Consider the following 27,502-nt stretch of genomic DNA (forward strand, 5'->3'; position numbering starts at 1 on the left):
GATGAGAAAACTGAGGCTGAAAGAGCTTAGTTTACTAGTCAGTGGTAAAGCTTCACACTTGGGTCTCTGACTCAAATCCTTTCTCTTAACCTCTAGAAAAATCAGTTTTCTCATTTGCAAAATGGAGACAGTAATTAGCTCATACATTTGTGTGAGGATTAAGTGAGCTGACCTCTGTGAAGGGCTGAGAAGAGGTGTGACTCATGGTGAGTGCCCCATTAACATTGGCCTTTATTGTTACCATCTGCCAGAGCTAACCTTCCCTGGTCCCTCCTGGCTCAAGTCCCTCCTCTCTCAGGCAGGCAGAGCCTCACCCAGTTCTAAGCCAATTCTGCCCAAAGTAGGCAGAAGCTCTGACAAAGTAACCCCAGGAAAAGTAGGCTGTAAGCTCTGAAATTAGTGTGCTGCTGGAGAGATGGTACCATGAGACACTAGGGTGGAGCATTCAGTTGAAAGAAGATACTATTTTTGTGTGATATTTAAAATAAAGTTGAATGGCCCTTTTTGTAGTCTTTCTAACAAAAGTGCCTATGGAAGTGAATTGGGTTTTTCCTGAAAGGGGCAAGAGTGTTAACTATGTTTACTCACACCCCAAAATGCTCCAAGCAGCTACTCTGCTGGATCTCGACTCAGTCCTGCCAGAGGCCTAGGACCACTAGGAGTGTCTTCACTCCAAACAAAATCCTAGAAATCATCCCCGATTCCTGTCTTTCACTTATTACTATACTCAATTAGTCACTGAGTTCTGTCCATTGGGCCTCCTAGTCATCTTTTAAATCCATTTAAGTACCTTTCATGACAAGTAGAGCAGTTGAAAAAGAGTATTTGGGGGTACTGAAATACTGCACGTCCGGAGCCTGTGCTCCGCAATGGGAGAGGCCACAACAGTGAGAGGCCCACATACCGCAAAAAAAAAAAAAAAAAAAAAAAAAAGGGTGCAAATAATAAACTGGTGCAGCCACTATAGAGGTTCCTTAAAAACCTAAAAATAGAGCTACCATATGATCCAGAATTCCCACTCGTGGGCATATATCCCTCAATGTTTGTAGCAGCACTATTTACAATAGCCAAGACATGAAAGCAACCTAAGTGTCTATCGACAGATGAATGGATAAAGAAGACATGGTGTATGTGTGTGTACGGGGAATAGAATATTACTCAGGATACACACATAATGGAACATATTACTCAGCCATGAAAAATGAAATATTGCCATTTGCAGCAACATGGATGGACCTAGAGAATATCAAACCAAGCGAAGTAAGTCAGACTAAGACAAATATTATATGATATCACTTATATGTGGAATCTAAAAAATAATACAAATGAACTTATTTACAAAACAGAAACAGACTCACAGACAGAAAAAACAAACTTATGGTTACCAAAGGGGAAGGGGGGGAGGGATAAATTAGGAGTGTGGGATTAACAGATGCACACCACTATATATAAAATAAACAACAAGGACTTACTGTATAGCACAGGGAACTATATTCAATATCTTGTAATAACCTATAATGGAAAAGAATATATATAACTGAATCAATCACTTTGCTTTACTTTTGAAACTAACACAATATTGTAAATCAACTATACTTAAAAAAGGAAAACAAACTTAACACAATCTTTACCTTTTCCAAGAGCTTCTATATTTTACAAACTTTGTTTTCTTCCCTTGCAGGACCCAGCAGAGTCCTACTCTCTAAAATTTATATTAAACTTTCCATCTCTTCCTGTGCTAGAGATTTCTTCTCCAGATGTCCCAAAGAAACAGTGGTAGGTATCTACAAGTCCCCTCCTCTGGAGAGGACTGAGAATTGGGATTGCCATATGGACTGGGTGATGCAAATCTTCCTCATTGGTCTTTCTCAGATATAGTCTATACATGGGCTCCCAAATGATAGATGTTTTGGGGTGGCAGAATAATGTGGGGGAAATAAGACTGCTTTTTGCAACAAGAATTAAAAAAATATATTTTCTTTTCAAAAGCATTTTAATCAAAGATGATGCTATGTATTTAAAATTTTTGTGTTTTCCCATCTGTGCCCAACACAATTGCTGCCTTTCTTCAAAATGACAATAATAAAATTCAGCTGGTAAAAAATATTAACTTTTCAGTAATTTGAGGGTGTTCCAATTAGCAACTCTACAACCTACAAAAACAAGCCTTAAAAGAAACCTCTATTAAACTAGTGTTACACTAAAGTTTAAGAAGAAAAAAAGTTCACTCATAATGTTACCAGCCTGATTAACTGCTTTTCAAAACACATTATTTTCCAACTCTTATTCACAGTATCCACATTTTTTATCAAGTTGTAAACATAATGTATATATGATTTGCTGTTCTAATATTTCTGGGTCATATTATTTTATAACTATTTTCCTTATGACTTAATTTTTAAGTTACTCACTGAAATTTTCTTTTAAAGTTTAAATATTTGATTATTTTGTAAAAAGTATAAGCAGCACTATGAATTTTAAAAACATAATATTGAGCAATTTTCATAAACAAAGTAATTTTCTATTTGAATGTTATGCTTCATAATAAATATAGCATTTAAACTGAGCTGACAAGCTATTCTAACTCACTTTGGGTAGAAGTCAATAAGCTAAAATCTATTTGTAAATATTTGTTTTATGTATTTTTCTGGATGAATTCTATATTCCACATGAAAAAATATGCTATCATTCAAATGGTGCAGAAATAAACAACATGGAAAGTGAGGGTCTCCTGTAATTCTACTCCCAGGAAAACCATTGTCTGGTGAACATTCATCCTGGCTGAACTCCTTATTGAAAGGTGGAAGTAATTCTGTAGTTTGCTGCCACATAGTGGTAAGGTAAGCATCATTGCACATTAACACTGGAAAAGAACTTGATGGTCTATTATCCTAACCCAACAAGTATATTTGCTGAGTTACTCACGCTAGGCACTGTACTAGTCAATAAGGACCTAAAGATGGCTCCTGTCTTGGAAAAGTTCAGAAGTTAATAGGAAGACTGACAAGCATACAAATAACTAGCATGTCCCAACAAAGTGACAATGCTGAGACAAAGTGACAATGCTGAGACAAAACTACTGGCAGTAAAAACAAGAATTTCTTGTCAGGTTTCACTGAGGAGGTGACATGTGAGATGTATCTTCAAGTGTGAGGAAGTTTTGCGGGTGGGAATAAGAAAGACCTTCTGATGGACTTCCCTGGCGGTCCAGTGGTTAAGACTTTGCCTTCCAGTGCAGGGGGTGCGGGTTCTATCCCTCCCTGGTCAGGGAGCTAAGATACCACATGCCTCCCAGCCAAAAGACCAAATCATAAAACAGAAGCAATATTGTAACAAATTCAATAAAGATTTTAAAAAATGGTCCACATCCAAAAAAAAAAATCTTAAAGAGAAAAATAAAAAGCAAGAAAAACCTTCCAAGCAGAGAGCACAGTGCATGAAAGATCAGTGCTTTCAGGGAATACTGAGAAGGTCCCACAAGTTGGAGGCTGGTGTTTGGTGAAGGAAAGAAAGAATACATAAAAGAGCGCCATCATGTGCTTTTAAGTAGGGAAGGGATAAGATCAGAGTTCTTTAGAGAGGAAAAGTTTGGGACTTCCCTGGTGGCCCAGTGGTTAAGAATCCGCCTGCCAATGCAGGGGACACAGGTTTGATCCCTGGTCCTGAAAGAGCCCACAGGCCACGGAGCAACTAAGCCCGCAAGCCACAACTACTGAAGCTCGCACGCCTAGAGCCCATGCTCTACAACAAGAGAAGCCATCTCAATGAGAAGCCTGTGCACCGCAACAAAGAGTAGCCCCCTGCTCTCTGCAACTAGAGAAAGCCCGCACGCAGCAACTAAGACCCAACGCAGCCAAAAATAAAAATTTTTTAAATCAAAATAAAATAAAAAAAGAAAGTTTGAAGAACATCTAAAATGTGCCTCATTCATAACAAACCTAACAAACCTTTTTTTTTATTTTTGTTTTTTTAGGGAATCTGCTTAATTATTAAAATAAATATTTACATTGAGAATACAGTTAACTTAGTAGCTTTCTTCACATTTTTGAGAGTCACAGAAGTTTCATTCATGTTTTAAGCAGTTAAGATGGTAAAGATTCTACTTCATAGGAAATGAATTACATTCAATGACTTCTCACAACAGTCAACTGGAAGATTATTCCATTGCTTTTGAAGCAATGGTTGGGCTGGCATCTGTGATAGTAGCCAAATAAATGAAATTTCTGTGTAACACATGCTGGTACTGGGTGCACTCATTTGCCTGGCCTTTGTTCTGATACTCCATGATACAGCAGATCAGCTGGTCATTCTCCTCTAGGACCCACTGGATCATTTTGATTGACTTCTGCCCTGCCTCTCAGCCAGTCTGGTATGAAGGCTACCAACATCCTGGGAAGCCAGGTTGAAACCCAGTCTCAGGCCCCACGGATCCTCGTGCATCTAGTAAACCTAGTTTTATGTTTAAATTCTGTGGCTGTCTTCTATGAAAATGTATGTCATTAAAGGCAAATAAGTTTGTAAGAACACATGAGCATTAGTGTTTCCTTAAGATATACTGTGGAAATTATAATCAAACAACTCGTAAACAAATCATTCCTTAGTTGTGATCTATTAGTTAGTACATTTTAAGTATCAAGAGAAATTTGTAGATGTGTTATAGACTGTGGTAGCTAGCCTCCAAAGTGGCCCCCCAACTATACTGGCCTCCTGGCATTTATGGGTTGGTGTAGTCCCCTCTCACAATGAATAGGACTGAACTTTGTAATCAATGCGATATTGTTGACATGGTGTGGGACTTCTGTGGCTAGGCCATAAAAGCCATTGAAGCTTCTACCTTGCTCTTTCTGGGGAAGGCCAGCTACCATGTTGTGAGAAAGCTCAAGCAGCCTGGGGGAGAGGCCCACATGGGGAGGAACTAAGGCCTTTTGTAAACAACAAGCACCACTGAGTTAAGTCATCTTGGAAATGGATCCTCCACCCTTAGTTAAGCCTTTGGATGACTGCAACCTCATGAGAGACTCCTGGCCAGAAAATATCATCTTATATTAACAAACAATAAAATATTCATATTCATACTCTAGTATATGCTTTTGGATTTCATTTTAGACATGAAGCTATTAAATAGGGCTTATTAGGAGGGATTCCTTAATTATGTAAATCACCATACACTACTGGCAGATTATTCTCATAAAGTGTGTTTTTTAAAATGTAAGGGTGACTCTGAGACTGACAGACTCCATTGAGATTTTCAGTTATGGAAAACAATACCTATTATAGTAGATACCTGTGATTGGAGTGAAGTTTATGAACAAGTATTAAATGAGTAGGCAATTAAATCCCTTTTTTGTGGTTTTAAAAGGTGAAATTTTAATTATTCAAACATCCTTTCAAATGTAAAAGAACTTAAAAAAATCATTATGTGTGAAAATGTGTTATTAAATAACTATAAAAAAATTCCCTTCCCTACTTGAAGGGAAAATGCTGCTTTAACAGGTACATATTTAAAGTAAAACTACACTTAACAAAACACAGATATACTGATTACTTTTCATGATTTTATGTAGTCCACTTTTACCATAAGATGCCATTTAAGTGTTTTCTTTTATATTTTTATATATCAAGGATTACTGATTCTTTAAAAATTCCCTTGGACTACATTTTTACAAATAAAATATATAGCTACTTAAAAAAAGGTTCATGGCCCAAATTCATGCTGTGTTCTGAAAAGACCCAAGCAGAGAATTTAAAGTGGTCTCAATTTGGTGGTGCAAGTTGACTCCAAAAAAAAAGCTCTTTTCCAAACACGTTACTCTTTCAGTCTTTAAAACCTGAACTTTCTCTTGCCTCTATTTCCCCTAGGAGTTACCATTCCATTTATTTGCCACTGTGTACTATACCGCCATTGTCGCTGCTTGATCTTGTCACTGTCAATTCCTTTCCTCCCAGTCTCTTTTAAACTCATTCAAATCCACTCCAAGCAAACTTTTGCCCTGATCACTCTATGAATGGCAACTTCATCCTTCCAGTTGCTCAGGTCAGAAATCTTGGAATCATCTTTGACTCTTTTCCTCATACTCCATATCCCATCCTTCAGAAAATCCTGTTGGCTTACTTCCAAATCATATCCTGAATTTGTCCACCCTTCACACTTTCCACTGCTACCTTCCTGGTCTGAGCCACCAGCATCTTGCCTGCTTAGTTTATAGCAATAGCCTCTTCACTCATTGAAGTGGGAAGTCTTCCCACTTCCACTAAAGTCTTAGTCTCAACAAAGTAGCTCCAGGGACTCTTTTGAAATGCAGATTAATCCTATCACTCTTCTGCTCAAAATGACTCCCCATTTCACTTACAGTAAAAGTCCTTGTAAGGCTTTACATAATTGAAACTCCCTTGTTTCATTCCCTATAACCTATACCTTTGCTGGCTTGGCTCTAGCCACACTGGCCTCCTTGCTGTTCTTCCTCACCAAGCTCCTGCCCTGACACACCTCTGCAGTGGCTATTCCCTCCACATGGAATGCTCTTCCTCAGGGTATCCACATTTCTCGCAAATCCTTACTCCAGGAGGCCTACCCTGACCACTCTATTTAAAATGGCAACAGATCTCCCCCTCACTCTCTTCTATTCCCCGTTTTTTCTATGGCAGTTACCACCTTTGCACATACATGTTAATTGTGTGTGTTTGCCTCCTAGCTCATGCTCTCATTTTGTGGGGGGAAGACTCACAACGTCTTACTCTCAAATGCCCCTTACTTTCAAATGGTTGGGCCAAAATTTAAAAAGGGTTGTAATCCATTGATCGTTACAAAGTTACTTCAGTGAGACTGAAACATATATTTAAAAAAGGAAAACACTTAAAAATGGTGTTAAAGAACAAAATTCAACCAAGTAAATGTGAAGATCTAATTGGCTTTATTCAATGATTTATGAACCAGGCAGCATCCCATCTAGTAAATAGGAAGGCACTCCTTCAGTGGTACAAAATGGAAAGCTTTTATAGAAATGGGGTGAGACAAAGAAGTTATGAGTAAAGGAAAAAAAAGGATTGTTTCAGGTAAGATTACTTCTCTAGTGCTGATAAAGCAATTCCAGAAACTCTGTTCTTGAGACAGGCTGAAACTGCCATTAAGTCTTGGTTTGCTGTCCTGGGGGCTAGTGGCTCCACCTTGAGCCTGTTGTTTCTTTCTTCTCCTTTTTTTAAAAAAATGATGGTTAAGATGGTAAATTTTGTTATGTGTATTTTACCATATCAGAGCACATAGCTCTTGTAGAATAACAAATATTTCAAGAAAGTTTTGTTTCAGTTATATATGTGTGAGTACTTAGGTGTACTTGGTTTAAGGTACAATGTATTTCTTACTATCAGTCCCAGTCAAAATTAGAAAAAAATTGCTGTAGAGGAAGTTCTACACACACTCATCAGCTGACATGTTAAAGACACTTCACAGCAGTATTGTTAGTGCAAAAGCTGGAAAAAATCCAAATCTCCAGAGGACTAGAATGGATAAATGTGGTATATTAAACAATGGAATACTATACAACAGTGAATGAAAGAACTACACAGACCTGCTTTTCTGTGGATGCCAAAAGCAATGCTGAGAAGCAAAGTCCTGGAGAAAACAAACGATTCCACATACAAAGCTCAAAATCAAACAAAATAAGATCTGTTTAGTGATACATACACAGGTGATAAAACTACAAAGAAAAACAAACGAAGGTGAGATAAAATTCAGAAAAGTAATGATTAAAAACTTAAAATCATCAATCTGACTAAAGGTTTGGGGAACTAGAATGTTTCTCTGTATTTCCCAAATTAATTGCACTTGAACATAACCTCCGTGTCTATTTCTTGATCTTACCTCCGTCCCAGCTCCTAGTGTAGAGGTTGGCACCTACTTATTTTATGTATTTTTAAAGGGCCGAGCCATCTGATAATTTGGTTTTCTGCATAATATATATACCCTAAATAGGATAACTTTCAAGGATAGCGCCTGGTAACAGCTCCGACAATAGCATTCATTAACTATTTGCTGAATGAATACCTGTACTGTGGCATACGTTAGTTCATTTCCGTACTTCGCATCTTAGTCAAAATTCTTACTGTGGCTTCAGTTGACTGCCCGTTCCATCCCCTACCCCCTCTCACAGGCTCTAAAGTCATCAGGCTCCTGATTCTAAAGGCCCGGAGGCAGTTTTCTCCCTGTCTCTGCGCTGAGAAAGCTGAGAGGGAGAAGGTGGAACGTCTGGGTTAAGGCAAAAGTGCTTCCCAGGGACTCAGGGGTGTGGAGGCCACTGTCAAAGCTTACCTAACGGTAAGGAGGCGGGCAGGGTTCGCCCTAGCGGCTCAAGTGAGGTACCGCGTGCACCCTTTAAAGTAGGGTCTGACCAAACTCACTAACACCGGTTCTCCGGTGACATCACCACCCCTCTGGACTCCTGATTGGAGGAGTTCATTGGCTCAATTCTCGCGATGATTCTCCCTCCAGGTCCTCTTCCTTCCCTCCCGTCGCCTCGACCCGGTAGTCGACTACAGACCACGCTGTGAGCCACGGAGACACCGTAGAACTAGACCAGCTTCCGGGACTCGTCCTGAGGGCTGCGACTCTTCTCGGACTCTCACGGGAACGAGGTTTGGCTCCCAGGCGTCCTGCTTGTCCCATCCGCGGTAGCGTTCGACTCTCCACCACTCGGCTCGGCCACTTTGCTAGGGCCGCCAGGCGATATTCACCAATTCCCGTCCTTCAGTTACGCGAGAATTTGACGGTCTTGAAACTGATTTCCGGTCGCTTAGGTCTCCATGGAGATAGCACTTTAACCACTTTTGTTTTACCTGTCATTCCCCGGTCTCCACGTGGTTGGGAAATTGCCCAGATAATGTTTGTGGGAGTCAGCCAGAAAGTTGTAGATGGGAGTGAAGCAGCAATCAGAAGGGAAGCAGCCAGTGGGACCCAGGAGGAGTATAATTTACTGAGCATCTTCTGGCCATTTAAGCAGTACCTTAAGGTGGGCACGGGATTTTCCGCTATTGGGAGGCCCAGTTCTTCAGGACAAACGTTTAGGCATCCATTGAGCACGCATAAGCACCAGACCTCTTTGTGCAGTCTTGAGGGTTCCAGGATCAAATCCCGGGGCAGATTTGCTCACCATTCACCAGAGAATAGCCTCCCCAGTTGTCTATCTCTATTCCTTCTAAGCTTTGTATATTGGTGACTTACCTAGGAAGTGATCCCCAGTGATATTCCCCTTCATCTAATCATTTCACTTTTCAGATTCTTAACCTTGTCAATGCTTTTCTAACTGTGTCCATTTTTATTACCATTTTCTGTTAAGTGGATTTTCACATTTCATTGCTGTATTGACCTCTTACTTAGCAAAGGGACCAAAGGTTCTTCAGTGTCAGGACTAGCTTGTCATTTGGATATAGAATTTACTTAAGATGACAGGTAGTCCACTTGCTGCTGTTAAAAGTATACATACCTTTTAGAACATCACTGACAAATGTTTTTTAAATAACTCATTTGTTTATTCATCAAATATTTATTAAGCACCTGATATGTGCCAGGTACTGTTTTGGGAATTGAGAATTAAAACAGTGGACAAAACAGATTAAAGTTGCTGCCTTCATGGAATTTATTACTAGGGGAGACAGATAATATGCAAATAAACAAGTTCTTGTAACTTCAGGTAGTAGTAAGTACTATGAAGAAAATAAAGCAATAGAAATGGTCTGTATATGCGTAGGAGTGGTGGCATTTTAGATAGAGTGGTCATGGAAGGCTTCTGGGAGGAGGTAATATTTGAGAAGAGACCTGAATGATGAAGAGTTGGCCTTGCAAAGATTTGGTGGAATAAGCCTAACAGACAGAGATATCAGGAAGTGCAAAGTCCCCTAGATGGTGAAGAGAAGATTAATTTGAGATGAACTGTAGGGGAAAGCATGGCCAGATTATTTAGGGCCTTGAAGGCCAAAGTCTCAAATTTGGATTTTATTCTAAGTGAAAATGAAAGCCCTTGGAAAGTTTTAAGAAAGAGAGTAATTAGATTTGAAAAAATTTGCTTTGATGACTGTGAAGAAAATGGACTCTTCAGAAGCAGAATGGAAGTTTGGAGACCAGTTGGGAGGTTATTGCAGGAGTACAGGTGGAAAGGGTTCATTCAATTTCTGTTTGGGTATTCCCAGCATTGGGAAATTCTCTTTTGAAAGGCAGCACATTTTATAGTTGAACCATAGCGTTCTTCCTTTGTATTGAGCTAGAACTGGCCTCCCTGAAGCTTGCACTGACATTTCCTAATTCTATAGACATCTACAAATTCTATAGCCATCTCAGATAGAAGACATCTGGGACTTCCTTGGTGGTCCAGTAGTTAGGACTTGGTGCTTTCACTCCGTGGCCCCGGGTTCAATCCCTGGTCAGAGAAAAGATCCTGCAAGCCGTGCAGTACAGCCAAAAAAAAAAAAAAAAAGACAGAAGACATCTATTCCTCTTTCTCCAAAGCAGTCCTCCAACAACAGCAGCTCTTTTAAGGCACTCGTCCAGTCCTCTTTTCTCCAGACCAAACACCTTTGGTTAACTGAACTGTTTTCTGAAAGGAGGTGCTCTCTTGGCCCTTCAGAAATCTGGCTGTTCCTTGGAAGCTCCATCATTTACTATGGCTCCTTAAGATATGGCCACCAGCATAGCATCTAATGCTCCACATGTCACCTGACCTGTGAAGATGACCAAGGGATCAGGCATTCCCTTGGTCTAGCTGACTTCTAATGTGGTTTTTAGCAGTCATGTTGTGCTATTGGCTCACATAATATTCAAACCACATATTGAGCTGTTTCAAATCACATATTTTCTCCCCCACCTCCCCATCCTGTATTTCTAGATTATATTTTTCTAATCCAAATGCAGCATTTTACATTTATTTCTGTTTCATCTTGGTAAATTTATTCCAGTTTATTGGTTTTTTTTTTTTTAATCCTAATTCCATCATCCAACATATGCTCCCACCTTTGTGTCTTTTATAAATTCACTATGTTATGTCCTCTAATGTCTACATTATAAACACTGCTAAAAATGCTAACTGCACCAAGAAAAGAGCCCTGTGTGGCATTTCCCTAGTGGCGTGTCTTCAGACCGCATGGTACTATTAGTGTGTATCCTCTAAGTACATTTGTTCAGCCCATTGTGAACCCTGTTAGCTGAAACAAACTCTGTTCGTTAACTAAAAGCAAACTCACGAGGATAGTATGTGAAAGTTTCCTTTGTTAAATATTTTGCAGAAATAAAGATATAGCATCTCATGATACCTCCTGATCTGTCAGTCTAAGAAGTCACGGAGGTTAGGTATGCGTAGTTTATTTTTGAAAAACCATACTGGTTTCTTTGTTATTACTAAAATGAAGGTTTGCTGTATTTTAAAATATAAAGACTGGGTAGGTAAAAGTAACTTCAGACATTAATAAACTCTTCTTGAGTCCAAACAAGTTTTTCAAAGCAGAAATCCTTAGATCAGTAGTTCTCAGTCTGTGGCAACTTTGCTCCCCAGGGGACATTTGGCAATGACTAGAGACATTTTTTGGTTGTCACAACTTAGAGGAAAGAGGATGCTACTGACATCTAGTGGGTAGAGGCCAAGGATGTGTTAAATATTCTACAGTGTCCAGGACAACACTCTATAGCAAAGAATTATCCGGCCCAAAATGTCAGTGGTACTGAGGGCTTTAAGTGCATTAGTGTCTTAAAACTCTTCTTTCTTGTAGTGACTACTGTTAATTCTATTTAAAATGGGTGTAAAGAAGAAGAAAGAAACTCAAGTTACTTCATTGACCGTTTGTCATCAGGACCTTGAAACTTTGAGATGTAAGTGATTTCTGACTTCATTTGTTGATCTCTTTTTTAGGTTGCAAACAGTATATTTATCTCTGGGACTCCATATCACATAATGTTCAAACTCTTGGTATTTAATTATTCCACATTCTTTACATTCAGTTTTGGTTGTAAAATGGTTTTCTTAAACTTCTATCTTCAGACTAAGTTCTGCCAGGTTTTTTTTTGTTTGTTTATAAATATTTAAATTTTATAGAACACATGACAAAGGCAAACTCATATCCGTATATTGTTAAATCACTGAAGAAATTTTTGTGTGTGTGTTATGTAGCTTTGGCTGATGTAGAAGGGAAGAATCTAGCTTCTTTGCTGTTACATTGTGTACAACTCACTGATGGAGTGTCACAGATCCATTATGTTAAACAGGTAAGGCTGATTTGATATTCATGAGTGCATCTTGAAGGTTATCATGCTATTATGGACTTTTAAAATTAACTGATAATTTTTGGCTCCCAATTATTTAATATAAATGTATCATTAAAGAATAAGGGATTGTTTTGTTTTTTCTATTCATTGTATGATATCTTTTTATTCAGAGTGGCAAAAGAAGCCATACTTAGGCTTCCACCACTATTGGAGCTGTATATAGGTAGGATAATGAAATAATTGTGCATACCGTTTTGTTTGTTTTTTGAATTTTATTTATTTTTTTATACAGCAGGTCCTTATTAGTCATCCATTTTATACACATCAGTGTATACATGTCAATCCCAATCTCCCAATTCATCACACCACACCATCACTCCCCGCCACTTTCCCACGTTGGTGTCCATACGTTTGTTCTCTACATCTGTGTCTCAATTTCTGTCCTGCAAACTGGTTCATCTGTACCATTTTTCTATGTTCCACATATACGCATTAACATACGATATTTGTTTTTCTCTTTTTGACTTACTTCACTCTGTATGACAGTCTCTAGATTCATCCATGTCTCTACAAATGACCCAATTTCGTTCCTTTTTATGGCTGAGTAATATTCCATTGTATATATGTACCACATCTTCTTTACCCATTCGTCTGTCAATGGGCATTTAGGTTGCTTCGATGACCTGGCTATTGTAAATAGTGCTGCAATGAACACTGGGTTGCATGTGTGTTTTTGAATTATGGTTTTCTCTGGGTATATGCCCAGTGGTGGGGTTGCTGGGTCATATGGTAATTCTATTTTTCGTTTTTTAAGGAACCTCCATACTGTTCTCCATAGTAGCTGTATCAGTTTACATTCCCACCAACAGTGCAAGAGGGTTCCCTTTTCTCCACACCCTACCTAGCATTTGTTGTTTGTAGATTTTCTGATGATGCCCATTCTAACTGGTGTGAGGTGATACCTCATTGTAGTTTTGATTTGCATTTCTCTAATAATTAGTGATGTTGAGCAGCTTTTCATGTGCTTCTTGGCTATCTGTATGTCTTCTTTGGAGAAATGTCTATTTAGGTCTTCTGCCCATTTTTGGATTGGGTTGTTTGTTTCTTTAATATTGGGCTGCATGAGCTGTTTATATATTTTGGAGATTAATCCTTTGTTGATTTGTTTGCAAATATTTTCTCCCATTTTGAGGGTTGTCTTTTAGTCTTTTTTTTTTTTTTTTTTTTGCGGTACACGGGCCTCTCACTGTTGTGCCCTCTCCCATTGTGGAGCACAGGCTCCAGATGCGCAGGCTTAGCGGCCATGGCTCATGGGCCCAGCCGCTCTGCGGCATGTGGGATCTTCCCGGACCAGGGCATGAACCCGTGTCCCCTGCATCGGCAGGCGGACTCTCAACCACTGCACCACCAGGGAAGCCCTGTCTTTTAGTCTTATTTATGGTTTCCTTTGCTGTGTGAAGTTTCATTAGGTCACATTTGTTTATTTTTGGTTTTATTTCCATTACTCTAGGAGGTGTATCAAAAAAGATCTTGCTGTGATTTATGTCAAAGAGTGTTCTGCTGATGTTTTCCTCTGAGAGTTTTATAGTGTCTGGTCTTACGTTTAGGTCTGTAATCCATTTTGAGTTTATTTTTGTGTATGGTGTTAGGGAGTATCCTGATTTCATTCTTTTACATGTAGCTGTCCAGTTTTCCCAGCACCGCTTATTGAAGAGACTGTCTTTTCTCCATTGTATATCCTTGCCTCCTTTGTCATAGATTAGTTGACCATAGGTTTGTGGGTTTATCTCTGGGCTTTCTATCTTGTTCCATTGATCTATGTTTCTGTTTTTGTGCCAGTACCATACTGTCTTGATTACTGTAGCTTTGTAGTATAGTCTGAAGTCAGGGAGTCTGATTCCTCCAGCTCCGATTTTTTTTCCCTTAATACCGCTTTGGCTATTCGGGGTCTTTTGTGTCTCCATACAAATTTTGAGATTTTTTTGTTCTAGTTCTGTAAAAAATGCCATTGGTAATTTGATAGGGATTGCATTGAATCTGTAGATTGCTTTGGGTAGTATAGTCATTTTCACAATATTGATTCTTCCAATCCAAGAACATGGTATATCTCTCCATCTGTTGGTATCATCTTTAATTTCTTTCATCAGTGTCATAGTTTTCTGCATACAGGTCTTTTGTCTCCCTAGGTTTGTCCTAAACCTAGGAATGTCCTATAAATATCAATTAAATCTATCTGGTCTATTGTGTCATTTAAAACTTGTGTTTCCTTATTAATTTTCTGTTTGGATGATCTGTCCATTGGTGTAAGTGAGGTGTTAAAGTCCCCCACTATTATTGTGTCACTGTCGATTTCCTCTTTTATAGCTGTTAGCAGTTGCCTTATGTATTGAGGTGCTCCTGTGTTGGGTGCATATATATTTATAATTGTGATACCTTCTTCTTGGATTGATCCCTTGATCATTATGTAGTGCCCTTCCTTGTCTCTTGTAGCATTCTTTATTTTAAAGTCTATTTTATCTGATATGAGTATTGCTACTCCAGCTTTCTTTTGATTTCCATTTGCATGGACTATCTTTTTCCGTCCCCTCACTTTCAGTCTGTATGTGTCCCTAGGTCTGAAGTGCATCTCTTGTAGACAGCAGATATATGGGTCTTGTTTTTGTATCCATTCAGCAAGCCTGTGTCTTTTGGTTGGAGCATTTAATCCATTCACATTTAAGGTAATTATAGATATGTATGTTCCTATGATCATTTTCTTAATTGTTTTGAGTTTGTTTTTTTTTTAATTAATTAATTTATTTATGGCTGTGTTGGGTCTTCGTTTCTGTGTGAGGGCTTTCTCTAGTTGCGGCGAGCGGGGGCCACTCTTCATTGTGGTGTGTGGGCCTCTCACTATCACGGCCTCTCTTGTTGCGGAGCACAGGCTCCAGACATGCAGGCTCAGTAATTGTGGCTCATGGGCCCAGTTGCTCCGCGGCATGTGGGATCCTCCCAGACCAGGGCTCGAACCCGCGTCCCCTGCATCGGCAGGCAGATTCTCAACCACTGCGCCACCAGGGAAGCCCTGGGTTTGTTTTTGTAGGTCCTTTTCTTCTCTTGTGTTTCCCACCTAGAGAAGTTCCTTTAGCCTTTGTTGTAGAGCTGGTTTGGTGGTGCTGAATTCTCTTAGCTTTTGCTTTTCTGTAAAGCTTTTGATTTCTCCATCAAATCTGAATTAGATCTTTGTGGGATAGAGTAATCTTGGTTGCACGTTCTTCCCTTTCATCACTTTAAGTATATCATGCCACTTCCTTCTGGCTTGTAGAGTTTCTGCTGAGAAATCAGCTGTTAACCTTATGGGAGTTCCCTTGTATGTTATTTGTCGTTTTTCTCTTGCTGCTTTCAATTTTTCTTTGTCTTTAATTTTTGCCAATTTGATTACTATGTGTCTTGGTGTGTTTCTCCTTGGGTTTATCCTGTATTGGACTCTGCACTTCCTGGACTTGGGTGGCTATTTCCTTTCCCATGTTAGGGACGTTTTCGACTATAATCTCTTCACATATTTTCTCTGGTCCTTTCTCTCTCTCTTCTCCTTCTGGGACCCCTGTAATGTGAATGTTGTTGCGTTTAGCGTTATCCCAGAGGTCTCTTAGGCTGTCTTCATTTCTTTTCATTCTTTTTTCTTTATTCTGTTGTGCAGCAGTGAATTCCACCATTCTGTCTTCCAGGTCACTTATCCGTTCTTCTGCCTCAGTTATTCTGCTATTGATTCCTTCTAGTGTATTCTTCATTTTATTTATTGTATTGTTCATCTCTGTTTGTTTGTTCTTTAAGTCTTTTAGGTCTTTGTTAAACATTTCTTGTATCTTCTTGATCTTTGCCTCCATTCTTTTTCCGAGGTCCTGGATCATCTTCACTGTCATTATTCTGAGTTCCTTTTCTGGAAGGTTGCCTATCTCCACTTCATTTAGTTGTTTTTCTGGGATTTTATCTTGTTCTTTCATCTGGTACATAGCCCTCTGCCTTTTCATCTTGTCTATCTTTCTATGAATGTGGTTTTTGTTCCACAGACTGCAGGATTGTAGTTCTTGCTTCTGCTGTCTGCCCTCTCTGTACATACCTTTTTTGTGGAGATAAGTTTAAAAAAAAATTTCTATTAATCTTAATCTTCAAAAATTTTAGCAGGCATGTTAAAAAGTTAACTTAAAATGTAAAGACTGTCCTTACGAGCATTTCATTATTAGGATTTATCATTTGAAGTTGCATAATATTTTGGGGGGAAGCAATTAAATGTATTATTGGTTTTCAGTAGTGCTACAGAATTCCTGTACCTTAAGCCATTAACAAGTCTACTACTCATTGAAGGTGGGTCTGGAGGGTAAAGTGGGAGTTGGGGGCATGGTTTAAATATTTAATAAATACTGAAATAGTTTTAAATTAAATTAAATAGTGTTTAAATTAGTACCCTTAACAGTGTAGAGTGGAAAATATTACACATTAAAGGTGAGACTTAAAAAAGTATTTGAATCTATGTTACTTTACTATTCTTGATATTAGAAAAACATTACTATGGCTTTGAATTCTTTGGATTATAGATTGTACCCTTACTGGAGAAGGCAAATAAAAATGGCAAGTGTGATCCCACTATTCGAAGTTGTTTGGATATTTTAGCAGGCATTTATCTTTCTTTGAATCTAAAGAATCCCTTGAAGAAAGTCTTGGCAAGGTAAGGAAAAAAAGAAAAGTTAGACGTTGTAAATGTTTAATTTGACCAAAAGTAACCAGTGTTTAAGGTTCCCTCTATGGTTTGGTAAAACTGAACTGAAATGTATCACTTAGCAATTTCATTCATACAATTTCTTCTTTGTTTTGTTTATTTACTTATTTATTTATCATAACTCTTTAAAAATGTAAAAAAGCTTCTTAGGTCACAGACGTTAAAAAAATAGGCTGTAGGCTGTATTTTACAGACTCCTGGTTCAGTCCATTTGCATGTAATGCAATTATTGGTTAAGTTTAAATCTGTCATCCTGCTCTTTTTTCTGTGTCCCATCTCTTCTTGGTCTAAACAGATGTTTAAAGCATATATTCCTAAGCATACGTTAGGAATATATTACCATATTACCTATATTACACAGGTAATACAGGAATATATGCTTAGTGTAGAAAGTTTAAGCAATATAGAAGTACACAAAATAAAAAGTGAGCCTTCCTTTTCACTATTTCTGGCTTATCTTTTCTTAGTAAAGGTTATCACTTGACATTTTGGTGTTTCTAGACCTTTCCTTTGGGTTTAGTGTGTGTGTGTGTTATACTTTAGTTTTTATTTTTTATGTAAATGGGGTTATACTCTACATATTTCTCTGTAGGTTGTTTTTCACTAAGGAATGTCTTAGAGATATTTTCAGGTCAGTATAGTCTTTTTTTTTTAATTGTGTTTAAAAAAAACCCACATAACGTAAAATTTACCATCTTAACCATTTTCGAGTGTACAGTTCAGTAGTGTTAAGTGTATTCACATTGTTGTGCTGTGGATCTCTAGAACTTCTCCATCTTACAAAACTGAAACTCTATACCCATTAAACAACTACTTCCTATTTCCTCCTCCCCCTAGCCCTTGGCAACCACCATTCTGCTTTCTTTTTCTATGATTTTGATTACTTTAGATACCTTGTATAAGTAAAACATTTGTATTTATCTTTCTGTGACTGACTTATGTCCTCAAGGTTCATCCATGTTGTAGCATGTGATAGGATTTCCTTCCTTTTTAAGGCTGATTAATACTCTATTGTATGTATATAGCACATTGTGTTCATCCATTAGTCTGTTGATAGACATTTGGGTTGCTTCCTCTTTTTGACTATTGTGAATAATGGACATGGTTGTGCAAATATCTCTTTGAGATCCTGCTTTCAGTTCTTTAGGGTATATAGCAATCCCCCGCAAGTGGGATTGCTGGATCATATGGTAATTTTATTTTTAATTTTCTGAGGAACTTCCGAACAATTTTCCATATGGCTGCACCGTTTTACATTTCCACCAAAAGCCTCATTCTTTCTAACAGCTAGATATTCCATAATATGTATGTACCGAAATTTATATGTGCCGTATTACATATTATTTAATCACTTCTCCATTGATAGTTTGTTTTCAAGTTTTCATTATTCCAGCAATGCTACAGTGATATTCTTAATTATGTATATAATTTTATATGTGTATTTCTCTGAAATGAATTCCTAGAAGAGGAATTTCTTGACCAAACTTAAGCCTATCAAAATTTTTGATAGATATTGCTAAATCGTAATCCTCAACACGATACCATGTTATACTCCTTCTAACAAGTGAATAAGAGTGCCTTTTTCTTCATATCTTTCCAACACTGAATAAAATCAATCTTTAAATCTTTTAAAATTTGGTAGGTGAAAAATGGTGTTATGTTATAACTTGCATTTGCCAGGTTACGAGTGTGAGTGAATATTTTTTATTTGTTTTAAATTTATTTATTTATTTATTTTTGGCTGCATTGGGTCTTCGTTGCTGCCCACGGGCTTTCTCTAGTTGTGGCAAGTGAGAGCTACTCTTCGTTGCAGTGTGTGGGCTTCTCATTGTGGTGGCTTCTCTTGTGGAGCATGGACTCTAGGCATGCAGGCTTCAGAAGTTGTGGTATGCAGGCTCAGTAGTTGTGGCTCGCAGGCTCTAGAGCGCAGGCTCAGTAGTTGTGGCACATGGGCTTAGTTGCTCTGTGGCATGTGGGATCTTCCCAGACCAGGGCTTGAACCCATGTCCCCTGCATTGGCAGGTGGATTCTTAACCACTGAGCCACCAGGGAAGTCCCCAAGAGTCAATATTTTTTAACGTGTGGATTTTGACTATTTTACTTTTTTTTGGTGATTACATATCTTAGTATGTTTTCTTGTTAGAATATCTTTTTTTTTTCTTTAAGCAAGTGTATTTATTGTGTCATAAGGCAAATGATCAAATACTGGCCAGTTATAGGGTTTCGGTGAAGTAGTCAACAAATGTCATTGAATATCCTGATATTTTCCATCTTTTTCTCATTGTTTGGCCCTATCTTCCCTCAGAGTTACAAGGGGCTAAAGCAGTTACAAGCACCTTATACAGACTTTACTGCAATTGGCAAAAAGAAAAAAAAAGGAAATTTCCTCCTCCGCATTTCTTTTTATTGGAGAGAAAAAACATTTTGTGGAAGGTCCCAGTAGACTTTTCATTGAAGGTCCTGTCGATATTCATTGTCAAGATTGGGTCATATACTTTCTCTCTCCCTCGTTGTAAAAAATGAGTTTCAGCTTGTATATGCTTTCTCTAATACAAGATTATATAAAATTACTTGTCTTATCTGAAAATACTCTTTTTGTTTGTTTAACTTTTAAATCTATCTGGTATTAAGTTTTGAGTGTAGTGTGAGATAGAGATCCAACTTAGTTTTCTTTTCTGTATGGGGAGCCACTTATCCCCAAACTGTTGAATAGTCCATTATTCACCACATATTTGAAATGCCATACTATTATGTTCTATGGTCTTGTATAAGCAAAGGTTTGATTTTAGACTTGGGTCTATTTGTTTACCCACCAACATCACACTTTTATTCACTATAGTTTGATACTATGGTTTAATTATATACTAGAACAAGTCATCTCTGTAGTGACTCTTGTTTTTCAGAATATTCTATTTTCAAATTTTTTTTTCCTTCCAGAAAAGCTTTAGAACTGTTGAGTCAAATTTTTTTTAAAATGTTAATTTAGATTAACTGTGGTAAATTGGCATTAAATTTAATTTATCCATTCAGTAAATTTTTATTGATTATCTACCATGTGTCAAGTATTCTTCTAGGCATTGGGGAAACAGTGAATAGAACAGTCCAGAACAGAGGTTACTTCTAAGAGGAAGACAGAAGATAGATAAATAAGCAAAATATATAGGAATTAGAGAGCATGAGTGCTATGGAGAAAAAGAAATAAAGCAGAGAAGTGGGAAAGGGAGTACCAAGGATGGGGTGAGTGTTACAGTTTAAAATATAGTAGTGACTTCATACATCTTTGCTTAGTGTCATTGATAGGGTGATGTTTGAGATTGACCTGAAAGGGGTGAGGAAATGATTATTGGGTATATTTGAGGGAAGAGAGTTCCAGGTAGAGGAAATAACAAGTACAAAGACTTTGGCATGTTGTTGGAATGGAGGAAGGCTGTGTAGCTAGAGTGAAGTGAACAAGGATCAAGATGAGGCAGAGAGATAATGGTGGGCCCAGATCGTGTAGGGTCTCATAAGTCAATGTAATCTCTTTGGCTACTGCTTTGACTGAGAAGAACATTGTTGGATGGTTTTACGCAGAGGAGTAACATGTTATTTTAGTAATATCACTCTGGCTGCTCTGTTGAGAATAGTCTGCAGAATGGGAGGGAAGTAATATGGAAGCAGGGAGACCAGATGAGAGGGAGTTCCTGATCTGTCTTCTAGTGGTGTGATGTTATAATTTCCTGGCTGTATTTTGAAGGTGTCATTCAATATTTCTTCATTTATAATATTCCCCTCCCTCCCTACATATCCTTGTACATACTCTAAGGTTGTCAGATTTTTAATATTTGGTTCTTTTTCTAGCTCACTAAATGACCTACCTGAATTTTTTCTAACTGAGGCTACACAGAGTTTTACTTCTCGTCTTCAGGAAGAATTGAATACTACTACTGATCTATACTCTTATAGGAAAGTTATTGACAATATATCTTCCTGTATGGAGAACTTTGACTTGGGTAAGCCAGCTCTTTTCTAGTACTTTTTCTGGCTAACACCTGTCGGTACATCAGTGTTTTAAATGATGTTAATTTTGGTTCTGAAACTGCTTACCAGTGTTAATTTTTCCCCCACAGGTAGATCAGGTGTTAATAATCTTCTTGAAAATGGTAAGTCCTATTATTTTATTTTATTCTGAGAGGTGACTGCTTATGTAAGTCATTTTGGAACTGGTTCTTTTAAGTTTCTTGGCAACGGGTGGAGTACTGCGGATGACTAACGTACGTGGTGTGCCTTCCTTTTAAGTTTCTACTTCTGTGATATCGTTTTGGGTAGCAGTGATTTAAAATATTTTCTTGTGCTGAAGTCAAAGTTCAGTTTTAAATTTCTGATTTTTCATTATATTCTTTTTGTTTCAGTGCTTCATTATCTACAGAAGAGTTTAATTGAAATCTCAGAAGAAAACAGGCAAGTGTTAACATGTTTCCATGCTTGTTTATGTGTGTGTGTACATTTGCAGTTGTGCATTGTGTTTGTACAAAGGAAATTGTATTATATTGCTTGCTTTTTTTTATTTGGCTGCGCCATGCACCTTGCGGGATCTTAGTTCCCCAACCAGGGATTGAACCCATGCCCCCTGCAGTGGAAGCACAGTCTTAACCACTGGACTGCCAGGGAAGTCCCCACAAAGGAAATTTTTAAGAAGGGTCCAGAATGTGCTCCTTTCCATCCCTCTCCATTAATATTAGATGTAATTATTTAAATTTATTTTCTTGAGGTTTAATATTTAATTTTAAAAGATCAAATAAATTATTATGAGAATAAATGAGAAAGGGAAGAACTTTTTCCTCTACTGGAGTGTTCCTTTTTCATAGCATCCTGTTTTTATTTTGTGGATGAAATATGCTCTGTTATCTCTCTGAGGATATTAATAATAAGGTTTTTTTTTTAAGTTTTCTTATCTTTACATGGGTCTCTATTTCTTCCAGCCTGCTTTTTTTCTGTTTGCTGGTTTTGGTCACTGTATTCGTTGCTAGAAGCTTTTCTTGGAAGTCTGGTGATCCTTGGCTGAGCACTTATTTAAGATTGGGGCCCTGAGAGTTGATTTGGATCTCTGTACGTATGGTTGGGGTTGATTGCAGGCTTTATTGTAGGCTAGTCTAGCTGGACTGTTTCTTTGGGGGAACGCTTGATGCCAGTATCTTTAGGCCTTTTTGCATGGGTAGTGGATTTGCCATGGAAGAATCTTTCAAACCATTGGCTTAATATTCTGGTTGCTGAGTGAGGGAAGAAAGCTGAGATCTTGGCATTTAGCATTTATTGTGCATATATTTTCCTAATTCTCCTGTTTGCAATATGGTATCACTGCTTTAGGTGTGTGTGTTGTCTTCCTGTCCAGACACTTACTGTTTTACCTTCTCTGGACGTAAAACAGTTGTTTACTAGCTTGGAGGTATGATCCACAGTTGTCATTCTCAGAGCGTAGCCACTCTTCCTGTTTTCATACCGACATTTAGCTCCACATCAAGGAGCAACTGGTGCCAACAATTTCTTAGTCTTTGGGGGCTGCAAATTGGGTTGCTCTGGGCTTGTTCTCTGACTGAGGATTCACCTTTCTTGATTCTGCTAAGTCAGTTATCACGCATCCATCTGCTCCTAAAATTTTAGTAGTATTGTCTTTTGTTGCCCTCGTGTATTTATGTCTTTTTACGTTTTAAATCCCTTGGTTGTTGGTTTAGGGAGGTTCTGGGGGAGAGTAGAAGTAATATCTTTGTGCCATCTTTAACCCAAGTCTCCTTTTACCTTACCGGGAGCTCCTTCTCTGTTTCCTTCTAGGCTCTTTTTCCTCTGCTCATCTCTTAAATATGAGTTCTGTCCTTTTCATTCTGTTTGTTCTGACTGCTTAATATCATCCACTTCTTTGGTGTCAGCTACCATCTCTATACTTAGGATTCCCAGGCATCACTCCAAGTTAGATCTTTTCCTTGAGTGGTAGACTCATGTAGCGGTTGTCTCCTGGTTGTTTTACAGGGTGCCTCAAATTCAATGCATCCAAAAGAAAATTCACTGTCCTTTTATATATTGTTGTTTTACCCACAACCCCTGGTAACCTCTATTCTACTTTATGTCTCTTTGAATTTGCATATTCTAGATAAACTCGAATAAGTGGAATACAATGTTTGTCCTTTTGTGTCTGGCTTATTTTACTTATAATGTTTTAAGGGTTAATCTATGTTGTAGCATGTGTCAATTTCACTCTTTTTAATGGCAGAATATTCCATTTTATATATAGGCCACATTCTGTTTATGCATTCATCTGTTGATGGACATTTGGGTTGTTTCTGCCTTTTGGCTAATGTGAATAATGCTGCTATAAACATTGGTATACCAGTATCTGCTTGAGTCTCTACTGTCAGTTCCTTTGGGTATATACTTAGGAGTAGAATTGCTGGATCATATAATAATTCTATGTTTAACTTTTTGAGGAGCGAGCCCCCAAACTGTCTTCCCTGACTTTTGTTTTAATATTATCATTGCTCTTGTGTTCTGCTATGTTGAGAATAGACTGAGAAGAGCAAGGATAGAAGCTGGGAGACCAGTTAGGAGGCTATTGCAGTAATAGTAATGCAAGGGAGAGATGAGAGTGGCTCAGGCCAGGAGTAGCAGTGGAGGTGGTCTGATTCTAGATACATTTTGAAGGTAGAACCAACAGGCTTTTCTTACAGATGGGACGAGTGAGAGAGGAGTCAAGGATGACTGCCAAGTTTTTGTAGAATAGAGATCCTAGCAGGTGGAGCTGGTGTGGAGTTGTGGATAAGTTCACGTAGTTTGAGATGTCTGTCAGACATCCAGGTGAAGATGTTGAGTAGGAAGTTGCATACACAAGCCTGGAATTGGAAAAAGAAGTCTGGGCTGGAGATGAAAATTGGGGAGTTGTCAGCATATAGACTATAATTTTAAGCTTATGAGCTAGATGAGCTCAGCATCAAGGGAATGAATTAGGTGGACAGAAGAAGTAAAGACTGGATTGCGGTGAGCTCACATAAAGACATAAGGGAGAAGAAGATGAACTAGCCAAGGTGTCTGAGAAGGCTCAACAATAGTGAAGTAGGAGAAAAACCTAAGGGCACCTGGCATCTTGGAAGCCGGATCAAGGAAGTTACAAGGTTAGGGAGTGTTCAGATTTAGAAATTATGTCATTTATTCTTTTTTTTTTTAATTGAAGTATAGTTGATTTACAACGTTGTGTTAATTACTGCTGCACAGCAAGGTGACTTGGTTATACATATATATATATATATATATATATATATATATATATATACACACATTCTTTTTCATATTCTTTTCTATTATGGTTTATCATAGGATATCGAATATAGTTCCCTGTGCTATACAGTAGGACCTGTTGTTTATCCCTTCTATATATACCAGTTTGTATCTGCTAATGCCAAACTCCCAATCCATCCCTCCTCCACTCCCCGTCCCCGCTTGGCAACCACCAGTCTTTTCTCTATGTCCGTGATTCTGTTTCTGTTTCATGGATACGTTTCATTTGTGTCATATTTTAGATTCTACATTTAAGTGATAGCATATGTATTTGTCTTTCTCTTTCTGACTTCCTTCACTTAGTATGATAATCTCTAGTTGCATCCATGTTGCTGCAAATGGCATTTTGTTCTTTTTTTATGGCTGAGTAGTAGTCCGTTGTATATATATGTACCACATGTTCTTTATCCATTCATCTGTCGGTGGACATTTAGGATGTTTTCATGTCTTGGCTATTGTGAGTAGTGCTGCAATGAACATATGGGTGCATATATCTTTTTGAATTATAGTTTTGTCTGGATAAATGCCCAGGAGTGGGATTGCTGGATCATATGGTAATTCTATTTTTAGTTTGTTTGGGAAACTCCATACTGTTTTCCACAGTGACTGTACCATTTATTCCTGATTCGTTATTTTTACTCTAAAAAGAAGTGAGGTTAGTCATTAGCTGAGAAAATGGGAAAATTTTGAGGTAAGTTAAGAGTATTGGAAGTTTGCAGTAAATGTCTGCATAACTGGAATATTTATGGGAATGGAAGAGAGAGGCATAAATGTTGATTATAATCTAAAATTGATTTTGGCCCTTTGATTGAGGGATTATTTTGGAGAGAGATAGAAAAGGTGACATTTTAATTTGACTTTTCTTTTGTAATAATTTCTTTTCTTTGTTGTAGAAAATTGGCTGGAAATCATATTGTTCAAACTCAGTTGATGAATGACTTGTTGGTAGGCATTAGAGTTTCAGTGATGTTAGTACAGAAAGTACAAGGTTTCCAGAGACTTCATTTGAAGAGTTCTCCTACATGGCAAAGTATGTGTGGATTGCTGAGTATCTTTACCAAGTTTTTAAGCGATGGTAAGTATAAGACATACAAATGATGATTACAATTGAGTGTCAATCACTTTGCTACTAATGGTATGAAATATTTGATACTTAACTGAAATATAGAACTTCCTCTCCCCCAGCCCCTCAAAGTGGCGAAAGGTTCTGGATTACAGTTCAACAAGGGATAACATTGAAGGACTTTTCTAAATGTGTGTATGTGTGTGTGCATGTGTGTATTGTATACAAAGAAGAAAACCCAACAGTCTTAGAGTTGAAAAGCCACAGACTTTAAAAAGCAAAAGAAAGTTCTTGAGAAATTTCCAAATTTGGAGGTACGATCTGGAAAGATTAGTGTAACCCATGCATTTCTCCTTAGCAGCAGGTGTTACCTTCAGATAATGACAGTGGTCATTGTGGGGCTGGTCATTATTCCTCCTTATATCTCATGTTGCTTCTATCCATATGAACTGTACCACCACGAAACCAAGTAGGTAATGAGAGGAAGTGCCTTTTTTTTTTTTTTGTCTATTTAGTAAAAATATTTAATGCTGCCAAAAAGTGTAAAAATACAGTAGGAGTGGCAGTACAGCACCAAGTAGTCTCTCCTAATTTATTTCTTTTACATCTTTCTACATTTTCATACATGCATTGAAAAACTTCACAATGCGCAAAATTAGAGGGTTCTGCAAAGTCTTCTGCTGGTGGTGGTTGCTCTTTGTTCCCCTGGATGTAAGGTTTACTTTGTAAACAGACAAATGTGAGGCAATCTACTGGCTTATCAAGGAGAGGAAGTGTCTTTTTATAAAAGTGTTTCAACTAAGGAGTTAAAATGAAATGCTAGAATTAGAATATCACCATTTTGTTACCCGCAGTGACTTGAGGTAGGCATTAGGCATCAACAGCTACTAACATTACAGAAACAGACAACCAGACAACACGTGCCTCTTACTTTTGAGTCTTGCTTTTACCACTTGTAGTTCCCAGAGGAACTGAACTTGAGACTGACCCCGTCTCTAGGTCACCTGCCATTTTGCAGGAATTACAGAGGACAGAAGAAGGTGTTTAACCACACTAGGAGTAAACATCCAGATCATGGGAAACTCTGCAGGTTAAAAGGACAGAGTTCTTCGACAGAAATTATAATAAAAAGGATGGAAGGGGCACCTGTAGATTAAAGGACATATCAAAAAAATTTTAAATGGGCGAGACTATATTGTCTAGGGATGCACGTTTGATTAATGAAACTATTTAAAAATAATAAGGCAATCATTACTGTGAAAGTCAGGATAATGCTTACTCAGGGTGAGAGAGAGGAGCTTGTGATTGGGGTGAGGCATGTGGATGAGTCCTCTGGGCTGGGTGGCCAGGCTCTATTTCTTGCCCTGGATGGTGGGTACAAGGGTGTTAACCTTCTAATAATTCATTAAGCTATACATTTGCTTTGGATGTTTTCTGTATCTGTGTTTTATATTACAATAAGATTAGCAAAAATATTATACTAAACATATAAGTATCTACATAAAAAGCTGTATTACCTTTTCACCCTTTACCTCCTATTCTATATGGTAATGTATGTATGAATATTAACTTAATTAAAAAAACATTAATAGGATCTGTTCAGAGCTCTTGCTTGTAAAAAAACAGTAACTGACTCTGATTTTGCTAGGCTGTTGGGAAAAAAATAGTATCTCATTGTTTATATGTTCTTAACCTTGGTAACTAGTGAGAGTCCTAACTATATTGTCTCGTTAGTATTTCTTTTCTTTCCTCTCTTTTCCTTCCTTCCTTCCTTCCTGCCTTCTTTCCTTTCTCTCTCTCTCTGTCTCCCCCTCTCTTCATTCCTTCCTTCCTGCCTTCCTTCCTTTGCCTAGGATCTCAGATAAGTATTAAAAGGAAAATAAAGTTCCTTTTATTAAGGCATAATTTACAGACATGTTTGCAGAAGATATTTACATTTTAAAAGAGGAATTTATAAATCTAAAAAAAAAAGACTTCAGTGAAATACAGAGAAGACATGAATTTAATGTGAGGCAACCTCATTTCTGAAAAGTTGATGGCCCCTAATCAATGCTGTTCTTCCCTAGGATTTTAAAGCTTCATGTATCAGTAAAGTGCTTAGCTGTAAGTAACAGAAAGCTGAACTTCAGGGATTTAATTA

At 37.9% G+C, this 27,502-nt stretch overlaps 1 protein-coding gene and 1 pseudogene across 8 annotated transcripts in view; one reads left to right on the forward strand and one right to left on the reverse strand.

Annotated features, from left to right (window-relative positions):
- Nucleotides 1-2,541: 2,541 nt before the first annotated feature.
- On the reverse strand, nucleotides 2,542-5,331 carry LOC101316932 (SS18-like protein 2 pseudogene; annotated as a pseudogene).
- A 3,122-nt stretch (nucleotides 5,332-8,453) lies between these two features.
- Nucleotides 8,454-27,502, forward strand: part of THADA (THADA armadillo repeat containing) — a 313,717-nt gene continuing 294,668 nt past the window's right edge. For 2 of the 8 annotated variants that reach the window (XR_012325717.1, XM_073791400.1), the window contains exons 1-8: nucleotides 8,454-8,628; nucleotides 11,749-11,848; nucleotides 12,147-12,241; nucleotides 16,816-16,946; nucleotides 20,838-20,989; nucleotides 21,107-21,139; nucleotides 21,389-21,437; nucleotides 25,193-25,374. Coding sequence is in view for 7 of the 8 variants with exons in the window: in XM_073791400.1 (XP_073647501.1) it covers nucleotides 11,773-11,848; nucleotides 12,147-12,241; nucleotides 16,816-16,946; nucleotides 20,838-20,989; nucleotides 21,107-21,139; nucleotides 21,389-21,437; nucleotides 25,193-25,374 (718 nt within the window). In the remaining variant the exon portion in view is untranslated. Of the gene's footprint in view, nucleotides 8,629-11,748; nucleotides 11,849-12,146; nucleotides 12,242-16,815; nucleotides 16,947-20,837; nucleotides 20,990-21,106; nucleotides 21,140-21,388; nucleotides 21,438-25,192; nucleotides 25,375-27,502 lie in introns of those variants that run through there. The other 6 variants (XM_073791398.1, XM_019942697.3, XM_073791399.1 and 3 more) reach the window with 5 other exon arrangements.

Source organism: Tursiops truncatus, chromosome 14, assembly GCF_011762595.2.
Source record: "Tursiops truncatus isolate mTurTru1 chromosome 14, mTurTru1.mat.Y, whole genome shotgun sequence".
NCBI classification, from domain to species: domain Eukaryota; kingdom Metazoa; phylum Chordata; class Mammalia; order Artiodactyla; family Delphinidae; genus Tursiops; species Tursiops truncatus.